Source organism: Sorex fumeus, unplaced genomic scaffold (assembly GCF_029834395.1).
Source record: "Sorex fumeus unplaced genomic scaffold, SorFum_2.1 ptg000098l, whole genome shotgun sequence".
In the NCBI taxonomy this organism is placed as follows: Eukaryota; Metazoa; Chordata; class Mammalia; order Eulipotyphla; family Soricidae; genus Sorex; species Sorex fumeus.
Window position 1 is genome coordinate 2,775,923 of NW_026606155.1, and position 23,169 is coordinate 2,799,091.

General features: G+C 48.3%; 1 protein-coding gene across 1 annotated transcript; it reads right to left on the reverse strand.

Moving 5' to 3' along the window:
* Positions 1-2,778: 2,778 nt before the first annotated feature.
* LOC130041201 (high affinity copper uptake protein 1-like) lies at positions 2,779-3,258 on the reverse strand. Its single transcript, XM_056133261.1, has one exon. It carries the CDS (start codon positions 3,256-3,258, stop codon positions 2,779-2,781), a length of 480 nt encoding a protein of 159 aa, XP_055989236.1.
* Between the last annotated feature and the right edge of the window lie 19,911 nt (positions 3,259-23,169).

Genomic DNA, 23,169 nt, shown 5'->3' on the forward strand with positions numbered 1-23,169 from the left:
CACGTTACCACTCTTGACTGCCTGTGCATAAATCCTACAAACTTGGGACCAGAGACACAGTGCAGGAAATAAGGTGCCTGCCTTACTTGCAAGCAACCAGAGCCTTTGGCTTCTACCAACACAAAATGTTCCTTGAGCTCTCCAGGAGTCACTCCTGAGCACAGAGCCAGGGCTCGTCCCTGAGTATCACTGAGTGTAGTTCTACCACCCCGATTAACCAAATAGCACTATAGCACTGTTCTCCCATTGTTAATTTATTTACTCGAGTGGGCCCAATAACAGCTCCATTGTGAGACTTGTTGTTACTGTGTTGTTCCTGTGTTTGGCATATCGAATAAGGTACTTGCCAGGCTTTGCCCTGCAGCCTAGATACTCATGGTAACTTGTCTGGCTCTCCAAGAGAGGTGGAGGAATCAAACTCGGGTCTGCCAGGTTGGCCGAGTACAAGACGAAATGCCCTACCACTCTACTATTGCTTCAGCACATAAACCAAATTAAAAAAAAATCACACAAGCTGATAAAAGTGGAGATCTGAACATAGAAATGCTATATGTGCGACTTGTTTCCAAAAGAACAAAAAAATGTGACCATACACTTGGGGTATAATTATTATAAATGATCTGAGATGGCGGTTTTAGAAAACAAGGCTCTTGAAGTAACTATCATATATCTTTCTTTTTCTTTCTTTTTTTTTTTGCTTTTTGGGTCACACCCAGCGATGCACAGGGGTTACTCCTGGTTCATGCACTCAGGAATTATTCCTGGCCGTGTGCTTGGGTGACCATATGGGATGCTGGAAATCGAACCCGGGTCGGGCCGTTTGCAAGGCAAAACCCTATCCGCTGTGCTATCACTCCAACCCAACTATCACATTTCTGTCCAAAAAAATCTAAGGGAAATTATGACAGTGCTTCAACTAGAGAATAACAGCAAAGACAGTAATTCTGCAGGGCTCCCTGAACACTTTTGGGAGCAAGCCCTGAGTCCTGAGCCAGGATTATCCCCAGAGCATCCCGACATGTAGCCCCCAAACAAACCACGACAAAGAAGCCAATGCAGAATAAATAACCCAGGGATGAACAACAAATGAGAAAAAAATGGCAATTTCTAACACCTCTAGTGGACAAATACTGATTGAGGGCTCATGTCTCGCTGCTGCGCTTGTGGCCAGGGCTCTGTCACTTCCATGGCCTTCAAGAAACAGCCTGGCCCTGCTCTGCTAGGTCCAGTCCTGTGGGGAAACCGTAGCCCCTCAAAATAAATGAGGAATACAAATGGAAACACCTGTTTGCTTCAAAGTGATCCATATATCAAAATTCAATGCACAAGGCTCTTGTTGAGTTTGATATCGAGGTGAATCAAAATGAATCTGAAACTATTGCTCGTGAGTGAATGGTTATTGCCAAAAAAAGTTGTGCTAAATCCAACTCTGACTGTGATGGTTTTGGGGTTGGGCATTTGAGAGTGATTGGTTAGTGTTGTGCTTAAGGAGAAGCACCCCTTTTGTGAGGGCAGGAGTAGAGTTGGGGCCAACCTGCCTGTGCTCAGGGCTTCCTCTCTTACTCCTGGCTCTTTCTCCAGGGATCACTCTGGGTGGGCTCACAAAACCATATGGAGGGCTGGGGATTGAAGCTTGGTCAGCCACATGCAAGGCAAGCCTGACCATTGCATAATCTCTCTTTATGCCCATTAAGCGAATTGCAAAGAATAGTGGCCAGGTGTGAAGATCAAATAATATAGCTTTGGGGGCCTGAATCATATTACAGAGAGTAGGACATATGTACTGCATGCTGCTGACCTGGGTTAGATTCCCGACACCCATTATAGTCCCCCTAGCCCTGCCACAAGTGCAGAATTACTAACTAGGAGTCAGTCGTAGACATCAGCGGGTTTGGCCCCCAAGCTAAATAAGTAAATAAATAATAATAATAATAATAATAATAAATACCCTACAACAAAAGACAGGAGTAGTGCTTTGGTATAGCACTGTGGCTGAAAACACCTGCCTTACACAACTATGGTGGCGAGTTCAAATTCTCCATGTCCCATATGCCAAAAGCAGAATCTGACAGCTCTGGTGTTTATGCTCCCCGGTGCTACATAAGATTTCCAAATATACGCCATCAGGTATGGACCAATACAAGAGGGTGAAACAGCCTCGGAAACGAGGATTGAACCCTGCTAACTGTACGCATCCAATCCCCAGTATGTTCTCTCTGGCCAAGTGAGAATCTTCCCAAATTGACAACATTATTGCAACCCAAAGAGCAGCAGGACCCCTATGAAAGAGCCAACCTCCCCCAGAACACAAATCCATGGGCAGTGCCCCTCCTCCTGATCTTCACACCCTACCCTTTGTGCATGCTAGAAATTTCTGGCCAGATTATCACACGCAAGGACACACTGTAGAGAGTTCCCACTCATTGAGCGCAAAAGACCGAGCGTTTTATTGTGAAGTTTGGGTTCTGGGTTCACTGAGCAACAATTTTCATGACTAAGGGGAAAAAAAGAAACCATCATAAGCACAATACATAAACGAAAGCATAAACCCTGGGGAGCCAGGGATGGAGTTCATGCATTACACAAGACACAGAACGTGGACCAGGAACCAAGATGTTGGGCGGTCCAGGGGCTTCATCTCCTGTGAGTGTTTCCACTCACAGGAAACAGTGTCCAGGAGCAGTCGCCTCTTGAACTTGTCAAACTCAGAACCGCTGAGATCCAGAGGGCTCAGGAGAGACAGGAGGTGAGTGCTCATTCCTGAAGGCCAGGAGAGTTTCAGCTGCAAATCTCATGGAGCTCGACCTTGTTCACGTCATGGTTCTGGGACTCCACGTCCTCTGCCTTCCTCCCGCCAAAGAGCCAGTAGCCGATGCCAGCCCCTGCCAGCAAGGCCAGGCCGAGGTAGGCGTTGTAGGTCATAGCGGTCAGCATCAGCAGGTAGCTCAGGCCCACCTGGAGCACGTGCAGCGCCGTCTGCAGGAGGTGAGTGGCGTTCAGCACCTGCTGCCTGGGTGTCACCTTGGGGAGGGTTCCGTCAGGTCTGGGAAAAGTCGAGTACTGGGCGCCGAACCTCTCGCGGGCTCTCTTGAGTCCTTCATAGCCCAGGGCGAGCAGAAACACGGCCACGACAGCCACGGACATGGCCGCAGCCGAGTCGATCAGCATCCCCGAGAACAGCAGCTCCATGTTCCTGTAGCCGAAGTAGAAGGTCATGGGCATCGTGTGTGCGCTGCCCCCGTGGGAGTGGGGCTCCATGGTTGCCGGAGGCTGGGGTGGAGGGGCCGGGTCACTGGGGTGGCCTATGGCGCTCATCCCGGAGTGATGGTGGGAGTGGTCCATTGTCCCAGGAATGGATGTGTCCTGGAAGATTCTGGAAGTCTGATGGAGTCCTGCACTGCAGCTTCTTCTCAGGCAGATACCACATAAGCCTCGGAGGAGTCCTGCCTCTTATGTACACTGGGAGGAGACCCACCCTGACCCTCCTGACCCTACCTGACCCTCCTCGACCCTCCCTAGAGACCCTCCCAAGAGACCCTCCCTAGATGACTGAGAGATCAACTCTTCAGACTCTGGTCACAATGGCTAAAATCTCAAACAAAAAGAGAAATAATATTCTCAGCTGTATCCAGGTTTCATTAATGTAGGAGAAGAATCGATCCTTCTGGAGGAAAAACAGTTCTCCCTTCTAAGACTAAAATGTGATTTTTTTTTCTTTTGGTTTGGGGCCGTACCCAGAGATGCTCAGGGCTTCCTGGGGTCCTGCATTCAGGAATTGCTCCTGATATTGCTTGAGATAGGATGCCAGGGATTTAACCCGGGTCAGCCCTGTGTAAGGCAAGTGCCCTAACCGATGTACCATCACTCTGCCCTCTCAAGTGGGTTCACATGACACAAAATAAAGCCCAAGAATGATGTGTGTGAAAGTTGACTTCAAAATACCATGATTATTGTGATTGAGTCTGTGGGATGGGCCAAGTGTAAGTTCTCTGGTTGCCAGAAGATGCAGTTTCCAAGAGGTGGGGCTTTACCAGGTTTAGTGCAGATGAGCTTAAGACGAAATGGCGTGTCGGATTTCGGAAGGGAGAACGTTGGGAACGACATATCCATCCTGTGGAATTTGGTATGTCGGCAAGTGGACATGGCTATTGAAGAGATTTGAGTAGAAGTCATGGATAATCTTCTCCATTGCCGTTCTGGAGGATGTGATGGATCCATCAGGACGTCGGAGGGCAGTCATCTTGGTCTTATAGTTGGCGAAGGACAGGTGGGCGTTACGAATACTTTTCCCAGCTTCTGCCGCATCTACCAGTACTTCTGCTCTTCTCTCTTTGAGGTCTTCCTTGATCGCATCTCTGCACTGCTTTGCGAGCTCGGACATTAGCTTGCGGTTGCCTGAGGCATGCGCCAAACCACGCTGGCGAATTAGCTCAAGAGTTTTCGAAGATAGGCGATTTTTTGTGGCTATCTCTCTCTTGGCGTTCCTCGCACATTCGTGGAGGTGCTGAACCAGTCGATCGTATTCCTCCTCAATGTTGTCAACAATGGCATCTTCCCATGTTGCCGCAATAGTACCAAAGAGTTCCCAGTTGGTGGTCATTCTGGGAGTTCTCTTTTTGAACTTTGCAGCCCTTTCTCCCCGCTCTGTGAAGTAGAATTTTGCACGAAAGAGACGGTGGTCCGATCCTGTTCGAAATTTTGGGACAACAGCGACATCAGTCAGGCAAAACTGTCGATTGAATATGATGTGGTCTATTTCGTTGTGGAATCGTCCACCGGGAGACTCCCATGTCCATCGTTTAGATTCTGCCTTCTGGAACTGTGAGTTACCATGAATGGTCTTGGTCGACATGATGAACTCAGACAGTCTCTCACCCTGTTCGTTCCATTCTAGGCCATGGGTCCCGATGTGAAGTTCTTCAGCTGATCTTCTCGGTCCTATCTTGGCATTAAAATCACCCACAATGATCTTGTAGAAGGTGTGGTCTTCTTTATAGAACTTCTCTAGCTCCATGTAGAACTTCTCGATTTCTCTTTCATCATAATGAGATGTTGGTGCGTAGACAACGAAGATAGAAACTGCAGGCAGTGAGCCACATCTATTCAAATGTAAACGTCCGATTCGGGTTGTTAGGCATTTGAATGAATCAATGCTCTTGGCCAAGTTTGTGTTGACAAGGACATCGAAGCCTCCAACACCTCTTTTATCGCATGTTCCGAGGAACAATTCTTCTCCAGTGTCGAAAACGGCATGGTGAGATTCGTGTCTTCTTGTCTTGGTCAGACCAATAATGTCGTACTTGATCATTCGCACTTGTACCATCAGGTCCTCGATGGATGCATCTGATGCTAGCGTACGTGCATTGAAAGTACAGACGATCATTTTTGTCTTCCTTCGTTGTGGCAGCCTAGGTCGGCCTTGAGATTTTGTCGGCCTCTCCTTTCTCATCCTTCTCAGTGCTGCCATGTCGGTGAAGCCTTCAGGGTCAGGTGAATGAGACCAGTTGTAGTTACTGGTTTTGGCATATCGAATACACAGCGGATAGCTTGCCAGGCTCTTCTGTGCAGGCGGAATACTCTCGGTAGCTTGCCAGTCTTTCCGAGAGGGATAGAGGCTTTTGGGGCAACTTCTAATCACCCTTGTAGGTGTTACCATATGAACCCTATCAAATATGGTACGACAATTCCGGAAGATGGGTATTTAGTGTCTTATGATGTGTCCCGCGGCCAATTGCGGCCGCGCAGTTCTGGAAAGCATCCTGGAGTGTGGCGATGGCTGGGTAGTGGAAGTAGTGTCGAGAGTGGAAGTCTGCCAGTGGGGTATTTATCTGGGTAGGGTGGGTCTCCTGTGCACAATTCGATCCCTGGGTGGTTGATGGAAGCAGACAGGGCAGGATACGGTGGGGCTCCTGATTAGAATCCCTTTGTCACCTGTGGTGGTGGGAGCAAGTAGAGAAGCTCTGTCCCTGGGTCCACCGAGCCTGGAGTCCAAGGTCTCAGAGAGTTCCGCTTATCTTGTTCTGTGGGTCTTCAGTCGTGCGTGGGTCTCAGCTGGAGCGGCCGCGCGGGTCTGGAAAGCGTCCTGGAGTGTGGCGACGGCTGGGTAGTGGAAGTAGTGTCGAGAGTGGAAGTCTGCCAGTGGGGTATTTATCTGGGTAGGGTGAAACAAACAGCACCCGGTCCAGACAAGGTCAGACCTGAACATCTGAAGAACTTGCCGTCAGTACTCATCAATACACTGGCTCGGCTCTTCACTCGCTACCTATCTGAATGCAAGGTTCTGTCCCAATGGAAAACCAGCAGGACCGTACTACTGTTCAAGAAGGGAGACATCCATGACATTGGCAACTATCGCCCAATCTGCCTATTGTCTGTCATCTACAAGTTGTTCACTCGAGTCATCCTAAATAGGATTGGCAGAACACTAGATGAAGGACAACCAAGCGAGCAAGCTGGGTTCTGCAAAGGATTCAGCACCATCGAACATATCCACACGATAACCAAGCTCATTGAGGTTTCTCGGGAGTTCAAGATGCCGCTCTGTCTAACGTTCGTTGATTTAAAGAAGGCCTTTGATTCTGTTGAGACGGAAGCAGTCATTGAAGCCCTAGCCAATCAGGGCATTCAAGCTCAATACATCAAGATCCTCCATGAGCTGCATTGCGTATTCACTAGCAGGATCTCACCATTCTACAAAGAGGTAATCATCTATGTCAAGAGAGGGGTTCGGCAGGGTGATACCATTTCACCGAAACTCTTCAGTGCCACCCTCGAGAACATCATGCAATGACTGGAATGGGAAGGAATGGGAGTGAAGATAGATGGTCGGCAACTACACCACCTCCGCTTTGCTGATGACATCGTTCTAAAAACACCAAACATCAGCCAAGCGGCACAAATGCTGGCCGACTTTGACCGTGAGTGTGGAAAGGTAGGACTACAGCTGAATCTTACGAAGACAATGTTTATGAGAAACAGCCTTGTTCCTGACGCCCCATTCGCTCTCAATGGAACGACCATCTCCGAATGCAACAGCTATGTGTTCCTAGGTCGAGAAGTCAACATGACAAATGACCTGGCACCCGAGCTGCACAGGAGGAAGAGAGCGGCTTGGAATGCCTTCAAGAACGTCGAAGAAATAGCTAAGAGGACGAAGAACCTCTGGCTCCGGGCACATCTCTTTGATTCCACTGTTCTTCCTGCATTAACATATGCCTCAGAGACCTGGGCCCTACGCAAACAGGATGAGAACGCTATTCAGGTCTCCCAAAGAAGAATAGAAAGAGCTATGCTTGGAATATCACGTTTCACTCAAATGAGAGAAAGAATCCGGAGTTCTGACATCCGTCAACGATCAAGGATCAGGGACGCTGTCTCATTTGCCAAGGTGTCAAAAATCAGATGGGCTGGTCACGTAATGAGATTTAAAGACGACCATTGGACTAGAGCTGTTACTTACTGGATTCCACGGGATGTCAAAAGACCGCGTGGCCGCCCACCTACCAGATTGTCAGACTTCTTCGTCAAGATCATGAACGATCGGTTTGAGGCCCTTCATGTTCCTGGAGCGAACAGATGCCATTGGGCTACACTAGCACGCGATAGGGACAAATGGAGACGTTACTGGTGCCCGCTCGAGCAAATCGACGACTAACGGGAAGTTAAGTGATTAAGTGATTAAGTGAGCTTAAGACATGGGGGTGAAGAGCGCCTCATTCCAGGTGGCCCTGGGGTGAAATACTCCCCAAATTGTGAGCCAAAAGAAGAGTAATTTAAAACCAGAGAGACCAATCACAATCGAAGCAGCACGTTACCACACTTGACTGCCCACATATAAATCCTACAAACTTGGGACCAGAGACATAGTGCAGGAAGTAAGGTGCCTGCCCTATTTGCAAGCAACCAGAGCCTTTGGCTTCTAGCAACACAAAAAGTGCCTTGAGCTCTGCAGGAGTCATGCCTGAGCACAGAGCCAGGGCTCGTCCCTGAGTATCACTGAGTGTGGTTCTACCACCCCCATTAACCAAATAGCACTGTAGCACTGTTCTCCCTTTGTTCATCGATTTACTCAAGTGGGCCCAGTAACAGCTCCATTATGAGACTTGTTGTTATTGTGTTTGGCATATCGAATAAGGAGCTTGCCAGGTTTTGCCGTGCAGAAGAGATACTCTCTGTAGCTTGCCAGGCTCTCAAGAGGGGCGGAGGAAGCAAACTCGGGTCAGCCTGGTTGGCCGAGTACAAGGCAAAATGCCCTACCACTGTGCTATCGCTCCAGCACATAAACCAAAAAAAAAAAAAAATCACACAAGCCGATAATAGTGGAGATCTGAACATAGAAATGCTATATGAGCAACTTATTTCCAAAAGAACAGGAAAATGTGACCATACACTAGGGGTATAGTTATTATAAATGATCTGAGAAGGTGGTTTTAGAAAACAAGGTCCTTGAAGCAACTATCACATTTCTTTCTTTCTTTTTTTTTTTTTGCTTTTTGGGTCACACCCAGCAATGCACAGGGGTTACTCTTGATTTATGCACTCAGGAATTACTCCTGGCTGTGTGCTTGGGGGACCATATGGGATGCTGGGAATCGAACCCGGGTCGGGCCGCATGCAAGGAAAAACCCTATCCACTGTGCTATCGCTCCAGCCCAACTATCACATTTCTGTCCAAAAAAATCTAAGGGAAATTATGACAGTGCTTCAACTAGAGAATAACAGCAAAGACAGTAATTCTGCAGGGCTCCCTGAACACTTTCGGGAGCAAGCCCTGAGTCCTGAGCCAGGATTATCCCCAGAGCATCTCGACATGTAGCCCCCAAACAAACCACGACAAAGAAGCCAATGCAGAATAAACAACCCACCGATGAACAACAAATGAAAAAAAAAAAGGCAATTTCTAACACCTTAAGTGGACAAATACTGATTGAGGGCTCATGTCTCGCTGCTGTGCTTGTGGCCAGGGCTCTGTCACTTCCATGGCCTTCAAGAAACAGCCTGGCCCTGCTCTGCTAGGTCCAGTCCTGTGGGGAAACCGTAGCCCCTCAAAATAAATGAGGAATACAAATGGAAACACCTGTTTGCTTCAAAGTGATCCATATATCAAAATTCAATGCACAAGGCTCTTGTTGAGTTTGATATTGAGGTGAATCAAAATGAATCTGAAACTATTGCTCGTGAGTGAATGGTTATTGCCAAAAAAAGTTGTGTGAAATCCAACTCTGGCTGTGATGGTTTTAGGGTTGGGCCTTTGAGAGTGATTGGTTAGTGTTGTTCTGTAGGAGAAGCACCCCTTTTGTGAGGGCAGGACTAGAGTTGGGGCCAACCTGCCTGTGCTCAGGGCTTCCTCACTTACTCCTGGCCTTTTCACCAGGCATCACTCTTGGTGGGCTCACGAAACCATATGGAGGGCTGGGGATTGAATCTTGGTCAGCCACATGCAAGGCAAGCCTGACCATTGCATAATCTCTCTTTATGCCACCCATTAAGCGAATTGCAAAGAATGGTGGCCAGGTGTGAAGATCAAATAATACAACCTTTGGGGCATAGTACTGAGGGTAGGGCATATGCCTTGCATGCTGCTGACCTGGGTTAGGTTCCCGACATCCAATATGGTCCCCCTAGCACCACCACAGGTAATTCCTCAGGCAGAGCCTGGACATCACCGGGTGTGGTGCCCAAACCAAATAATAATAACAATGATAGCACTGGACTGTAGCACTGTCCTTCCATTGTTCATTGATTTGTTCGAGTGGGCACAGTAATGACTCCATTGTGAGACTTGTTGTTACTGTTTTTGGCATATTGAATACGCCAAGGTGAGCTTACCAGGTTCTGCTGTGCAGGCGGGATATTCTCGGTAAGCCTCCGAGAGGGGCAGAGGAATCGAACCCGGGTCAGCTGTGTGCAAGGCAAATGCCCTACCCACTATGCTATCACTTCGGCCTAATAATAATAATAATAATAACTTGTATCACTTGTCATGCTGTTGATCGTCAATTTGCTCGAGCGGGTGCCAGTAATGTCTCCATTTGTCCCTCTCGTGTGCTAGTGTAGCCCAATGGCATCTGTTTGCTCCTGCAACAGTAAGAGCCTCTGCCCATTTCTTCACCGTTTTGATGAAGAAATCTGACCATCTCGGAGGTGGGCAGCCACGTGTCCTTTTGACGTCCTATGGAATCCAGTCGGTAATGGTTTTCTGTTTGTCAGTTACTTTCTATTGAAGCTTTAAAATTTAAGATTGGCTCAGAGAGAGGATCGCCAGCTAGAGTTTCAAAGGAGCTGTTTAGAAAGGGTCAGGGAGGGTCAGGGAGGGCCGGGAGAGTCAGGGAGGTTCAGGGAGGGTCAGGTAGGGTTGGAGAGGGTCAGGGAGGGTGTCCTCCCAGTGTATTTAAGAGTCAAGGCTCCGAGGAGCCTTACTGGTGTCTGTCAAAGATTCTAAGAGGTTGCAGAGCAGGACTGCATCAACCTTCCAGAATCTTCTACGACACAGCTTTTCCTGGGACCATGGACCACTCGCACCATCACTCCAGAATGAGCGCCATGGGCCACCCCAGCGCCCTGGCCCCTCCACCCCAGCCTCCGGCCACCACGGGGCCCCACTCCCAGGGGGGCAGTGTGCAAACGATGCCCATGACCGACAGCTCCTGGACACAGTCTCCTGATGAGCGGAAACACGCCAGGACATGAAGTCCCTGGACCGCCCCGGACTCCTGGTTTATGGTCCATGTTCTAATGCACAGACTACATCCCTGGCTCCCTGGATATTATGCTTTCGTTTATGTATTGTGATTATCATGGGTTTTTTGCTTTTTATCAGTCATGAAAATTGTTTTGAACCCAGAACCCAAATTTCACAATAAAACACTTGAGCTTTTGGCCTCAATGAATGGAAAGGAGATTCTCCAGAGTGTGTTCCTTGTGTGTGATGGTCTGGCCAGGAATTTCTAGTATGCACACAGGGTGGGGTGTGAAGATCAGGAGGAGGGGCACTTCCCATGGATGTGTGTTCTGGGGTAGGTTGGCTCTTTCATGGGGGTCCTGTTGCTCTTTGGATTGCAATAATTTTGCCAATTTGGAATTTTGTCACTTAGCCAGAGTTAACATACAGGGGGTTGGTGCTTGCCTTGCATGCAGTCAGCAGGTTCAATCCCTGCTTCCTCATCTGTGCTCCACCAGGAGTGATCCCTGAGCAGAGACAAGAGCACCTACAAGCACCACTTGCCAGCAACCAGAATCACACACACACACACACACACACACACACACACAATTAAAATTGATGGGCAAAAAGAAAAATTTCATTTCAGAAAGAAATCTGAAGAACATTTCACTTTGTCTGGTGCCTGGGTCATCATATCCAATGAAACAAGCGTATGAATAGCTTTCTTCTGCTTTGGGGTGTTGTCGTGGGTTGCTGTTGGCCCTAGACTTGCTCTGTGTCCCAGACAGTCAATGATTCTTGTAGCCTGGCCCCAAAAGTACGCAAACCAAACAGAAATCAAACCAAGGAGACAAAAACCAAATTCAGACACTGGCCAATTTGTTCTCTGCTGCAGTCTCTCTTGCTGGTTGGCAGGCTGGTGGTCTTGCTGCATCCTCACTTGGTACAGGGCTGGGGTGGGACTGGGGTGCAGGGTGAACCTTTATGCATGTTCTGCTATAAGGATTCTAAACCTGTTGTCCTCATGTAGGCTTGAGCCATCGTACAGTGCAGAGAGCACTTACCTTGCTCGTGGCTGACCCAGATTGCATCCCGGTCTCTGCATACGGTTCCCTGAGCCAGCGAGGACTAATCCCTGAACACAGAGCCAGAAATAAGCCCAAAGCACCACTCGCTGGGTGCCATCTGAAAAAGCCAAAAATGTTAATCCTCTCCCAAGAGCCTCCCCTTATGGCCTTTGTCCATGTTTATTACCTCTCTGGGCTGCATCCACTCCTCCCAAAGTGCTCACCTCCAGCACAGTTCCTGCTCCCCATTTCTCTGAGAAAATGAACCATCAGAAGAGGATGCATATGGCTCCGGACAACACCAATCGCTGCTGAGATCCAAATCTTGCCCCGACATGCAAGACCCTAAACCGAACAAATGGAAAGAGTGGTAAGCCTTGAGACTTGACACACAGCCCCAAGGACCACCACAGGACAGAAGAATCCAGTCTAGTCACAATCACGATCACGATCATCCTGTTGTTCGTCAATTGCCTCGAGCAGGCACCAGTAACGTCTCCTTCATCTTAGCCCTGAGATTTTGAAGTGCCATACTCAAGGCTCTTTCAGGGCTAGGAGAATGAGACCCATCATTGTTACTGGTATTTGGCATATTGGGTATGCCACAGGGAGTTTGCCAGTCTCTGCCATGTGGGCAGGTTACATTCGGTAGCCTGCCAGGTTGTCCGAAAGTAAGAATGAAATAATAAGATGTCGCTTCTGGGAGCTGGGTTTTGTAGTCTCTGGGTCTTGGCCATTGATGGGATTGCGTGGCGCCCGGGGGTGAGTTGCCTACTGGAAGATGGAGGATCTGGGTGGAGGATGTCTAGTCATATTTGTAAATTGTCTTTGTTTTGGCCTAATTTATTTTAAAATTTAAAGCCGCTAGAAATACACAGCAGCTTTTAAGAAGAAATGGTATTTTGGGGAAACCGTGTCATAGATAATGCTGAATCACAGGACATGCAGATGGTAGCAAATGCTGGAAACAGTTCACAGTTCATTGATTCACACTCTCAGTATATATTTCCCAGGAACTTTAACAGAATGAGCTCGTGTAAAGGAAAACAGTCTGTTTCCTGCTGGGGCTGGGTTGGATCGGAGCCTGCAGGAGCAAGAAGAGGGGCCACAGAGCCACCCCGAGCCCCACCAAGGGGCCTAATCAGGCTCCGCCTCCCTGCATCGAGAAACAAACCATCTCTTGAGTCCAGGCAGATCCTCACTGAGGGTGGCCCGTGGCTCCAGAGCATAGCTGGGGGAGCCCTGAGCAGCGCCGGGTAACCCCAACTCTGCTTGACACCAAGAGGGTGACTAACCCTGGATGGCTGAAGGCTGTTAGGCTCTCCCTGTGGTGTCTGGGCTCAGCCTGGGGTGACTCAGTCCCATGCCCAGTTTCCCCAGCTACCCCGGGAGGGGGCGGGGAGCCTGTCTCGGTGCAGGGCCCAGACATGTGTCCTTGGGTTAGGTTGGGTCTCTGGCCCGTGTCAATTGGCAGCAACTCAGAGGAGTGACCTCTGCTGCCCAGTGTCCATCCATGTTCTCTGAGGACAGCAGCCCTGAGCCAGCTCATTCACTGGGTGATGTGCTGGGCTGTGGGCGGGGCGGGGCAAGGACCCTGACCTGGCCACGCAGGGCTTTTTGCCTGACATGCAGGGTGAAGCCTGCAGACCCTGACACCACCAGGCGTGGTACAAAGGCCACAAACACACATGTCAGGCCTGGCACTAAACCATCATGCCACAGATCGGGCTGAATATCCCTGGGACTCTACTCTTTCTAATCCTCCCCCTCCAAAAAATCGATCTCTCTTGACATTCAGTGAATATCTGCTTTTTAACCAATGCCAGCTGTGCTCAGGGTTTATGCTGTGCTCAGAAATTATTCCACACAGGCTCAGGGGAGCAGATGGAGTGCAGAGGACCGAACATGGGTTAACTGTGTGCAAGTCAACAGCCTCACCCCTTGACCGAACTCTGCAGCCCTGCTGCCATTCAACTGGGACCATACAGGTAAAGGAGAGAGTTCAGGGTTTGAATACAAGATGAGATTAGTCTGCTCCCCTTGTCTGTCATTGTTGCTAACACAATTTTCAATTCAAGAGGAGCAGGATCCCAGGGAAGATCCCGTCACCCTGAGAAGCATCCTCGGACACTTTCCCCTTGGTCATTGTTTGACCCATCTCTGCACTCTACTATGTCCTTCCTATGTTTCACCCCAAACAAAGACACCAAAGTTTGCATCAAAGAGCACAAATAGCTATTTATTGTCAAGTTTGGCTTCTGGGTTCACTGACAATAACAAACGCCTTTGGCTGAAGCTCAGGCTGAAGGAGCTCATCCCTGTCCATGCCCTCCCCCAGGATAACCCCAGAGACAGACACAAAGCAGGGACACGGTCACCAGGGGAGCCAGGAGAAAGGCTGTACATTAGGCAAAGCACGGAAGTGGACCTGAAACCCAGGGGGCAGGGCGGCCAGGGGCTTCATCTCCTGTGAGTTTTGCAGCTCATCGGGAAACAGTGGCCAGGAGTAGCTGCCCGTTAGCTCCGTGGTCTTCAAACTCATTAGAATGGCTGCCACCCAGGTGGCAAGACGAGGAGCCTGTAGGGGCGAGGAACGTGGTCTCATGGCCCAGTGGGGCTCAGTTTCCACTGTCACTCTCACTGACCTTGACCAAGACCACATTCATGTCATGGTTCTCTGACTTCGCCAGCTCTGCCTTCTTTCCACCTGAGAGCCAGTAGTGATGCCAGCTGAGGGATGCTTGGTTGCTATGGCAGTCAGCATCAGCAATTGACTCAGGACCACCTGGGGCACGTGCAGGGTCATCTGCAGGAGGTGAGCGGTGATCAGCATCTGCTACCGGGGCATCTGCTTGGGGCAGGTTCCAGGTCTTTGAAAGGCAAGCACTGGGCACAAAGCCCCTCCTGCACTTGTGCAGAAGCCCCTTTCGAACTCTCTTGAATTTATCAACTGTCTTGAATTTATCGTAGCATATCGCTAGCAGAAACACAGTCAGGAAGGCTATGGCTACAGCGACGTAAACGGCCAGTTTTGCAAACAGCAGATCCATGTTCTTGTAGTAGAAGGTCCAGGGCGCCATCGTCATCATGTTGCTGTGGGGCTGAAGCCATGGGGTGACCGTGGGGTGGTGAGGAGGTCCCAGGGAGCTGGTGTGGCCCACGGGGCTCATTCCTGCATGATCGTGCAAATAGGCCATTGTCCCAGGAAAAGATGCGTCGTAGAAGAGTCTGGAAGGATGATGAAGTCTCGTGCTGCAGCCTCTTCTCAGAGTCTCTGGCAGACACCAGGTGAGGCTAGTCAGGGCCCTTCCTCTTATGTGGTCTGAAAGAGACCCTCCCTGACCCTCCCCGACCCTCCCTGACCCACCCTAAACCTTCCCTGGTCCTCCCTGGAGTACCCTGACCCTCCTTAAGAGACTCTCCCTGCAGTCCCTCCCTCTGAGCCAATCTCAGATGGAAAGCCTCGATTTAATTAAAAAATCCAAGACAGGAAAAATGCATATCAGCCCTCATTCTATTTCCCAGGAAGGGAAACACAGTCCTGTGAACAGAAATTCTGCTCACATCACTAATCATTGGGAGATGCTGTCCAGAACAACGACGAGATGTCATTTCCCGCCAGAGAGACTCCACACATCCAAAAGAATAAGAACAAGAATGCACAGATGTGGGAAGAAAGGAACTCTCGTTCAGTGCTGGTAGGAAGGAAAACTGGGCCGCCTTCTTGGAAAACAGCATGGGGATTGTTTTCCAAAGAAATACTAGAAATGGAGTTCTTGTGACCCAGCAGTGCCACTTATGGGAATATACCCAAGTGGCCAAAAACACACAGCAAAAACGCCATTTTCACATCCTATGTTCATTGCAGCACCAGTCAGAATAACCAGAATCTAGAAACAACCTAAATACCCAAAATTAAATGAGTGCATAACGAAACTAGGTTACTGGTACCTGCTTGAGCAAATCGACGATCAATGGGATGATAAGTGATAAAAGTGATACAAGTTATCATCATCATCATCATCATTATTATCATTATTACTTGGCTGGAGCAATAGCACAGTGGGTAGGGCATTTGCCTTGCACATGGCCCACATGGCCCATGTGACCAACCTGAGTTCAGTTCCTCCGCCTCTCTCAGAGAGCCCAGCAAGCTATCCAGAGTATCTCGCTCGCACACCAAAGCCCGGCAAGCTATCCATGACGTATTCCATATGCCAACACAGTAACACAGTAACAAGAAGTCTCACGATGGAGACATTACTGGACCCGCTTGAGCAAATCAATGAACATGGGAGGACAGTGTTCATTGACAGTGCATTATTATTATCGGTGGGCCAGAGCGATAGCACAGCGGGTAGGGCATTTGCCTAGCACACAGCTGACCCGGGTTTGATTCCTCTGTCCCTCTCAGAGAGCCCAGCAAGTTACCAAGAGTATCCTGCCCGCATGGCAGAGTCTGGCAAGCTCACCGTGGCGTATCCAATATGCCAAAAACACTAACAACAAGTCTCACAATGGAAACGTTACTGGTGTCCGCTTGAGCAAATCGATGCACAATGGGAGGACAGTGCTACAGTGCAGTGCTATTTATTATTATTATTACTATTATTATTTGGTTAGGGGGATTGTAGTATATTGTTATAATTGTCCTATTTTTTACTGTTAAATTTTTGCCGTGCAATTTGTTAGTAAGGCTTTATCATAGATATGTACATGGATAGAGTAAAATGTGTCTATAGCACATATATTACATATGTTTGTCTGTTGTGGGGTGGAGATTTCAGGCATCTACTTGAGGTTTTGGAATATGTTTGGATGTTACTGTACCTTAAAAGTAAACTAATTCATTTTCAGTGATGATTGGCTGAACATTGTGCTTGTATGACCACAGCCACAACATATTCCGTTAATATTTCATTTATTATTATTGTTTATTACTCTAGCCATTAAAAAATTTATAAGGAACACAGCCAGCTGCACTGAAACTAGTGTCCTTTGAAGGCCATGTGGTCTCTCTCATGTGCTCAACTATATCAGCAGTCCTGTGCTGTTTCATTTTGAATGTTTTAAATGTAGCTATTTTAATTATTTGGCTTGAAAAGGAATCTTCAGATGCTTCATCTGCTAGTGACAATTAACTTTAGGAGTAAAAGGGTTTTTGAAATTAACCTGTGATGTGTTTATGAACACATGAACAGAACCAGCCACCACTCTCAACTGAGACCACTCTCCACACCCATGAAGTTACCGGCAGAGGAACAAAGGCATGCTGGTCCTGGGGCTGAGATCTCCAAGCCTGCTCGGATTGGGGCTGAACATCCTCCACCCAGATCCTCCAAATTTTAGTAGGCAGGGGTCACACTCACCAACTGGCCCCCTGGCGTCGTGTAATCCCATCAATAGCCCAAGACACAGAGACTAGAAAACCCAGCTCCTAGAAGCACGCGGCTGCATTTGCGGCCGTGCGACACCTTATTATCTCATTCTTACTTTGGACAACCTGGCAGACTACCGAATGTAACCTGCCCACATGGCAGAGTCTGGCAAACTCCCTTTGGTGTACCCAATATGCCAAATACCAGTAACAATGATGGGTCTCATTTTTCTAACCCTGGAAGAGCCTTTTATATGGCACTTTTTAAAAAATCTCAGGGCTAGGACAAAGGAGACGTTACTGGGGCCTTCTCGAGGAAATTGACGAACAGCAGGATGGTTGTGATGGTGATTTGGTTTGGGGGCCACACCCAGGTTCGCACGCATATCCCTTTACCTACCTTTAACACTTAGTTCCTGGTCATTTCCATCTATTGTCCTACTGGTTCCTTCTCTATCTAACTGCCCTTTATCCCCTAGACACTCTTGTGGCTAGCTCCCAACCATTGACCAGACTTCATGGCCCCTGTTTTCCCTAGCCTTGGAGATTAGTTATATATATATATATTTTTTTTTTTTCTATCCCACAAATGAATGCAGATATTCTATGCCTTTCCCTCTCCTTCTGACTCATTTTACTCAGCGTGGATTAAGTACTTTAAATGTGGAGAGGTGTCTAACAAGGTCGTCTTTCGGCTGAGAATCAAAGCACGGAGTGGACTCTCTATGCTACAGTATTGTAGTCATGCATAATGTTCCTTTCAGAATTTCTCTACAATCCACTATCAGTAATTCAACAAATACTCATTTGTTACCTGTTCTCTGCATTTGGGCAACTTGGTCCTAACGACAGACTGTAACATAGCCCCCAAGAATCCTCATTTTAAGGTCCTGGAAATTGAAATTCAAAGAAGTTAGGAAACTTGTGTAAGGTCATCTACTCCTTAAAGAAATCCCTTAACCGTGCTGTCCAGTAAAACATTGGGAGGAATTCTTTTCTGTTGTCCTTTTGTTCTTTCTTTGTGTTGGGTTCCTATGCCACTGATTTCATGCTGTGGCTGCTGAATGACTGAGCACATCCCAATGGCTGTACTTCCGGAGCCCTGAAGCACTGCTCTGACTGGGCATCATTGGCAGCTTCCGGCAGCACCAGCCTCTGAACCTGTGAGCAGCCCAACTCAAGGCTTCAGCTCTAGCAGCATCTCAACTAAAACGTATGACCACCACAGCCATGAGGTGTGACCCCCTACCCCCACCCACACACAAAAACACTGAGTGAATGTGTGAGCAGCACAGCCAGTCAAGAGGGGAGCATAAGGCTCAGAGTATGCCTGACCTTCACAATGAAAAGGGTCCACTCCCTAGGGGCGCGTGTGCCAGTGTGCCAGCTAATGGAGTGGTGACCCTGGACAGCCAAGTGTGGGAGCAGCCCAATCCTTTCTGCAACAGCCAAATGTTATGTTTGACCCCCACCTCCAGCACCACCCCTTGATCAGCACAGCGAAGACATTGAGAAGGGAAGGGGAAAGGGAGAGGAGAAGGTGTGTTTCCATCATATGTGGCTCGGGGAGCTTGACCCTGGTTTGAATCTCCGGTTCCACCTTGAGTCCCCTGAGAATCACAGGAGTCACTTTTGAACACAGATCCAAGAAGAATAGGCCCCTGAGAACTGCTGGGTATTCTCAGCCCTCTCCCCTAAAAGGTTTGAACAGGTCTTATGTTTTGTTGGTTAGTTGGTTTGGGGTCACATCCCGCAATGCTCAGGGCTTACTCCTGGATATATACTTAGAGTTCACTCCGGCTGGTGCTCAGGGGACCATATAGCTGTTCTGGGAATTGAACCAGGGTCAACTGTGTGCAAAGCAAATGTCTTACCTGCTGTGCTATTGCTCCAGCCGCTCAACAAGCAGTTCTTTATTGCCACTTCTATAAAGATGAGGTCAAGAACTTTGTGATCCTCTTGCCAAGAAATAATGACAAATGCACAAAGTTGTGATTCAGACCATTGTTTCAAAACTCAAAATTGACCACATGCAAAACAGAAATGAAGAAGGGCCAGAAAGATAGTTCAACATGTAGGGAGCTTGCCTTGTACATGGCCAACCTGGGTTCAATCCTGGCAGTCCCTTGAGTCCTCCAGGAGTGATTCCTGAGTGCAGAACCAGGAGAAACCCCTGAGCATCCTTGAGTGTGGTCAAAAACAAAACAAAACAAAAGAAAAACAAAAATGAAGCATTATAAAAACTGAACCTTAAGTAAGAGTAGTGAGTGTTTCGACAACCTCACCCAAGAAGGGACAAGCCTCACTCAAGATAGGATGAACCTCCGTGGAGAGCAGATTGGCAGGAAAACCCAGGTACATGGGAACCCATGACTGAGATCTCCAAGCCCGCTCAGATGGGGACTCGGCCTCCTCCTCCCAGCTCCCCAGTTTTCCAGTAGTTTGGCAGTCATACCCACAAACTGGCCCCAGTGCATATAAACTCAACAATGGCCAAGACCCAGATGCTATAAACGAAAGCTCCCAGAAGAGAGCACCTCAGAATTTCTGGAGCGTGCAGCTGCATTGGCGGCCATGCGACCTCTTATACTCGACTTCACTTACTTATCAAAAGTATCACACATTTGTTTGGTTTCTAACATACTTGCTTGTATTCTCTTATATTCGGGCTTAAATGGCTCCAGAATGAAATGCAACAACCCTCACACACCTTTTATTGTGGTGGGAAGGTGCTTGGTGATGGGACTGGTGTTTGAATATTATCTGTAATGAACTACTTTTCTAAAAATAAAAAATACATATATATGTATATATATATATATGGGCTGGAGCGATAGCACAGCGGGTAGGGCGTTCGCCTTACAAGCGGCCAACATGGCCGACCCGAGTTCGATTCCTCCGCCCCTCTCGGAGAGCCCGGCAAGCTACCGAGAGTATTCGATATGCCAAACACAGTAACAACAAAGTCTCCAATGGAGACGTTACTGGGCCCGCTCGAGCAAATCGACGATCAACGGGAGGGCCTTTACCTTACCTTTTATATATATATATATATAAAGATTAGTGAACGTTTGTGACACTTGAGCCAGGAAGGGCTTCCAAAGGCCTCCTCCACCTCCACGTCCTTGTGATCTAGTGGTCCAGGAGATCTGGAAACCCAGCCGCTGCTTGCCTACTGGAGACTGACTTGGCCAGAAGTAGAGTATGAAGAGCCAGAGTCTCAGGAGGAAGCTCATTTAGGAATGCTAACACCACCGTCGCCTGAGGTTGCAAAGATTTAACAGGGGCTTAAAGGTAACTGATGGTAGGTGTGGGCTACAATCAGCAGCACCGTGCAGTACAGATCCAATACACTGTGTCCACACTGTGGAAGCTCAGAGACTATGTGGGGAGCCCCTCATTCACACATCCTTAAAGGACCATGCAGACAGGTGGAAGACTATGGCAAAGCCACTGGAATAGAAGTCAGGGCAGTCTTAAAGCTGTTGGGCTTTGAAGGAGTTCCCTAACTCATCTTGATGGCAAAGATCCATCAGGAAAGGGCCAAAGCCTGACTGGCTTCAGATGTCTCAGCATCACCCTATTAGTCCTTGGTTCACTCATGTTTTTTGTGTTGACACTGATGTAACACACAGTCTTGGAAATAGACACAAGGGGTAAGTCATACTGAACAGCAACATCAGTTGGAATATACAATTGCAGAGAGGAACTCTCTAGAAGGAGTTCCAGTCAGTCATAAACAGACAGAAGTTAGCATCCCTTCCCCGAAACAAAACCCCACACACTCCCAGGGAGATCAAAACACAGATGCTATGATATGTACCTTAAGAGTTAGGAATTCAAGGAGTCGCCAGAAAGAAAAAAGGATTGTAACCATGCACGGGGGTGGAGGTAGGGTGAGAACAATCACTACAAATGGTCTGAGATGTTGGGTTGAACATACATGGTCAGGTACTGGAGCAACAGCACAACAGTGGGTAGGGTGTTTGCCTTGCATGCAGCCAACCCAGGTTCAATTCTAGCATCCCATATGGTCCCCTGAGCACTGCCAGGAGTAACTCCTGTGCATCGCCGGGTGTGACCCAAAAAGAAAAAAAACCCACATTAGGTCATTGAAGCAGCTAAAACAATTATGTGCAAAGAATCTAAAGTGACTGGGGCACTAATACAGTGGATAGGATGTTTTCTTTGCACACAGGTGATCCAAGTTCAATCCCCAGAACCCTGAGCCCAGCTGGAAATGATCCCTAACTTCAGGACCAAGAGGAAGACCTGAACACTACTGCTGTGATCCCAAAACAAAAAACAACAACCAAAAAAAGTATGGTGAGAACAACTCATCAACTAGAGGGTATCAGTAAAGACAGTAATTATACAGGGTTCCCTGAACACTTTCAGAGGAAATCCCTGAGTCCTGAGCCAGGATTACCCCCAGAGCATCCCAACATGTAGCCCCCAAACCATGACAAAGAAGTCAACACAGAGTAAACTAATCCCCTAATGAACAACACCTGGGAAAATCCCCTTGGTTGGCAAAGGCATTTGTTGGCAAACATCTGTTCCAGCAGAGGGCACAGAGGCACTGATGCGGCCTCTCTGTCTCCAAAAAAGACTGGCAGCACAGTCTGGGACACACTTTGCCCCCGCTGTGTCCTACCCAGCAGCCTCCCTTGGTCCTTCTCCAGATGGCTGATGGGCAGAGCCTGGCCCAGCCCTGGGCAGCTGCCTTCCCCACAGAGAACACAGGGCGCAGGCCTGTCCCTGCCCGAGGTCCTGTGTTTTCAGAAGGCTAGCAGCTCTCTCTCTCTCTCTCTCTCTCTCTCTCTCTCTGTCTCTCTGTCTCTCTGTCTCTCTCTCTGTCTCTCTCTCTCTCTCTCTCTCTCTCTCTCTCTCTCTCTCTCTCTCTTGTTCCATCTCCAACACCACAACACCACATATGGCCCCTGGGCACTGCCAGGAGAGAGCCCCAAGCACCACTGGGATTTTTTTCCTGAGGGCTGGGAGAGATACTTGTGTGGGGGGGAAGGGATGAAAAGAAAAGGCAATTTCTAACACCTCAAGGGTAGAAATGCTGATGGAGGGAGGAAAGGGTATCTTGAGGGCTCCTGTCTCACTGCTGTGCTTGGGGGCGGGGCTCTGTCCCTTTCATGGCCCCCTAGACACAGCCGGCTCTTGCTCTGTTGGCTCCAGTCCCGGGTGGGAAACCCCAGCCCCGCAAAATAAATGAGGAATAGAAATGAAAAAGCCTATCTGCCTCGATGTGATCCATATATCAAAATTCAATGCACAAGGCTCTTGTTGAGCTTGATATCCATGTGAATCAAAATGAATCTGAGAACCGGCTCATCCTTCACACCCAACCGAGGCCAGGAGTTGCCCCCCACGAGCGGCTCTCTGGCACAGCCAAGGCACCAGACACACAAAAAAAAATCTCATAATTAACCGGCTCTTGGCAGAAATCCCGCCAGCAATTAATAAAGCATCAGAAATCCAAAATCCTGTGGCCGCAATAGCGCCCGCTTGACATCGCAGGGTTTTCACAACCAGCAATAGGAAACAAATTATTTCAGAATGCCTTTTCAGCAGTTCTGATTGTTGGGGAGAAATTCCAAACAAGAATGGTGCATCTTTTGTCGAAATAATGAGTGTATTCAAAGTAGAGAGAGAATTAAGTAGAAATCAACTGCCTCACAGGCATCGGGGGAGGGGGAGATATTTGGGTTCTTGGTGGTGAAAAATAATTACTGGTGGTGGAGGGGTGTTTGATCATTGTATGACTGAGACTTAAACCTGAAAGCTTTGTAACTTTTCTCACGGTAATTCAATAAATAAAATTTAAAAAAAAATGAATCTGAAACTATTCTGGTGACTGAATGGTTTTTGCCAAAGAAAACTGAGTGTGGAATCCAAATCTGGCTGTGACGTTTTAGTATGTGGGCCTTTGCAGGTTATCGGCTAGTGTGGGCCTATAGGAGAGGCACCCTTTATTTGGGAGGGGACTCACTCCTGGCTTTTTGGTCAGGCATGACTCTTGGTGGGCTCAGGAGACCATATGGAGGGTT